At 39.3% G+C, this 3,057-nt stretch overlaps 1 protein-coding gene across 1 annotated transcript in view; it reads right to left on the reverse strand.

Moving 5' to 3' along the window:
• The window catches only part of iglon5 (IgLON family member 5), a gene marked incomplete at its 5' end in the record, with an annotated part of 153,821 nt that overhangs the window by 4,787 nt on the left and 145,977 nt on the right, over window positions 1-3,057 (reverse strand). Inside the window, 1 exon segment of the mRNA XM_014016359.1 lies at window positions 1,762-1,913. Within this exon segment, the coding sequence (XP_013871813.1) occupies window positions 1,762-1,913 (152 nt within the window).

Below are 3,057 nucleotides of genomic sequence, written 5' to 3' on the forward strand. Positions count from 1 at the left end.
GTACGAACCCTTCGTACGAACAAAAGTAAGAGAAATTTAGGATAAGAATACGAACAAGTTCTTGCATGAGGCCCATTGTTCTGAAGGAACATTCAAGTACTGTTAGATTAACCCACCCAGCTGAAGTTTTGCGATTGTTCTKAAGAAATCTGAAAGTATTCTTTTTTTAGTTTTATTTTTTCACATAATGCAACCATTGTTTCTATTTTCACTAAAGTAATCCTAGAATGTGATTCCACCAGCGCCAATATAAACAGCTGTTGCACAGTTCTTGTGCTCGAATGCCTTGACTTTCTGCTGTCAGTCAYTCACAAACAGTTTGGACTCAACAACCAGTTTGTTTTAAATGAGCAGGATTGACTCATACTGTCAGTCTGATCATTGTAAACACAGAACTGCGTCAAAAACAACCTCAAGGTTTATGCTTGGAATTTTTTTTTAATTTGTTCTCGTGGTCAGCTACAAACATCAGTTAGGATTGAAAAGATCTTTTTTTGTACAGAGAAGCAGATTTTGTTTTAAAGCCCATATTGCTCAGATAAACCAGCTGTAATACGAGAAGTCTAAACAGCTCTCAGTCTGCTTAACACAGACGTGTAAGTGTATTTGTCTGGAAAAATAAACTAAGTTATTATTTCATATTACCAACAATATGTTATTTGAGGCAGGGAGCTTTAAAAGGGCAACTATGAGAACCCCTAATTATTTACCTTTTTTTTTCTGTTTGCCGTTTGCTCGATTTAAAAGCACTGATCCTGGTGGCTTAGATTCAAGTGTATCAGTGTAAAGTGAAAGCTACTAGAGACTTCCAAATGGTCTCAGTAATGGACTCATTGATAGAGGGTAATTACAATAATGTGCCAGTTTTGATGTGATTGAGGGTTGCCGRTGTTAAAATGCCACATGCGGTACTTTTTTAAAATGGTGCAATAAGAGGCAGAAAAGCAGGAAAATAAAAGTTCGGCGAGGCAACGACAGCGAGGAACCTCTTATAAATAAAGATCCTTTAAAAGTATCCGATTGTGGTCTGACTTTTTCGCGTGTGAGGCTTAGAACAGGAAGAGCGTCTGTTGTGTTGTGATGATGGGAGCAGAAGATTAGGAGGGAGAGAGAGAGAAGGCAGAAGGACAGATGATGGAGAGATAGGCTGACAGAAGTGGCTGCCGCAGTGGAAAAAAAAGAGAGCAGAAAGATGTATGGGTCTGGCGAAGGAGTGAGTCATTGAAGGAAGACTGGACGAGATAATGGGGAAAGGAATGAAAGAAGAAAAAAAGGGGTAGATGAAGGACTCACTTAAGATGGTAATGCCAAACGCACTAAAGGGAGGGTGATGGAAAATGGAAGGGTAGGAAATCGCTCATTGGGGACGGTTAATGTGAACTGGAGAGAAATGACAACTTCTTGGGTAACAGGACAGAACAGAGCGACAGTCTGTGTGTACAGGCAGGAATGTGTGAGGAGCGATGTGGGGAGGGGTGGGGGTTGGGAAAAAAAGAGGGAGACGCTGTAATATAGGCAAGCAAAGCTTTAATGGGGCGAAGACTAACGGAAATGGGAAAAAGAAGGGAGCTGAAGGCTGAGAAAACAGACTGCCGTTTGCAGAGCGAACGCAGACATCGCCTATATATATAATTTTTGCAGCGGAAAGACCCGTCTGACTCTTGATAGTGAGGAAAGATAAATGTGAGCGYGTTTCGAACTTTCTGTTTTTGCATGCACGTGCACTGTGCAGAGAGTGTAAGCAGTTCTGTGATAACTTACGAAACAGCAGCATGCTGGCGTTGGAAGAACCCAGACGGTTTGAAGCGAAGCAAGTGTAGTTGCCAAAATGTTTCTCTGTCACGTTGGTAAACAGCAACAGTGAGCGCGTCTTCTCATTTTTGATCCTTAAGGTGTTGTCATTCTCTACCGGCCTGGGCAGGGAGGGGGCAGAAGCAAAGGGAAGAAGTGGAAACATAACATCACACATACAGCTGAAAAACCATAATTTGTTCCTCTGTTTTTCTTTTGACAACCTTGCAGCACAGTCCCCTTCTAATCACCATCTAACCTTGTACTAATATTGGAATTTCACTGCCGATAAATAAAGACATCCTAATGGGGCTTCTAACACTGCTCTCTCTGGCTGGCATTTTTATTTAAGCATCTCAACATTTGGCTGCACCTGCTGCCAAATTACCCAAAGACATCTATATTCTCTGGGAACTATTACTATTTTTTATTGTTAAAAAGCTTTTCATAATTCATTGCTACGGCTCACGGATGTATGTGAAGAAATTTAACAAGTATTTATCATCATAAAAGGATTAATAAAAGCTTCCAGTTAAACCAAACCCTACTATTTCATTTTATACTCAAGCTGTCGGCCAAACTTCACAACTGTTGATCGACGTTGATTGAAATTCCGTTCGCAGCTGAGCTGAAGGTAAAGAGTGAAATTACCGTCTGACACTGAACTGTTTTATTTCTTTAACATTACAATTATTTAGAATTCCTGGAAACTGTGGACGTTCAAGGTTTGTACCCGACAGAGGGGATTTGTCAGAAAATATTCACCAAACTCAATTCTGAAAATATGTCAAATATTCATGAAGCTCTTTTTTTTTAACAAGGATGCAAGTTTAAGTGACATTTAACAAAGTTATTTTGTTTTCAATCTTCTTTAACCAACTGCACTGACAGAAAAAAACAAAGAAATAAGTTTTATACTTTCTGTTGTATGATACTGTACAAACATTCAGGTGAGACATTATCGACATTTTAATTAAAATCTGTAAACATRAAGGTCTAATTTTCATGTTCTAAATCCCAAACTTTAAATTTTGTAATTCCACTTTTCGGTTTATTTCATACATCACTTTTATCAAATTCTCTAAACTGTTAAAGAGAAAATTTTTTATAAGAAAATGTTAAAGTTGCTGCAGTGAGAAACATTTCGTACATAGAGCTGCCTCGATTTCTGCTGCGACATTCGGACGGTAGGGTCAGAATTTGGCGTCAACAACATGAAAGCATGGATCCATCCTGCCTTGTATCAACGGTTCAGGCTGGTGGTGG

The sequence above is a fragment of the Austrofundulus limnaeus genome, unplaced genomic scaffold (genome assembly GCF_001266775.1).
Source record: "Austrofundulus limnaeus strain Quisiro unplaced genomic scaffold, Austrofundulus_limnaeus-1.0 Scaffold143, whole genome shotgun sequence".
Taxonomy (NCBI): Eukaryota; Metazoa; Chordata; class Actinopteri; order Cyprinodontiformes; family Rivulidae; genus Austrofundulus; species Austrofundulus limnaeus.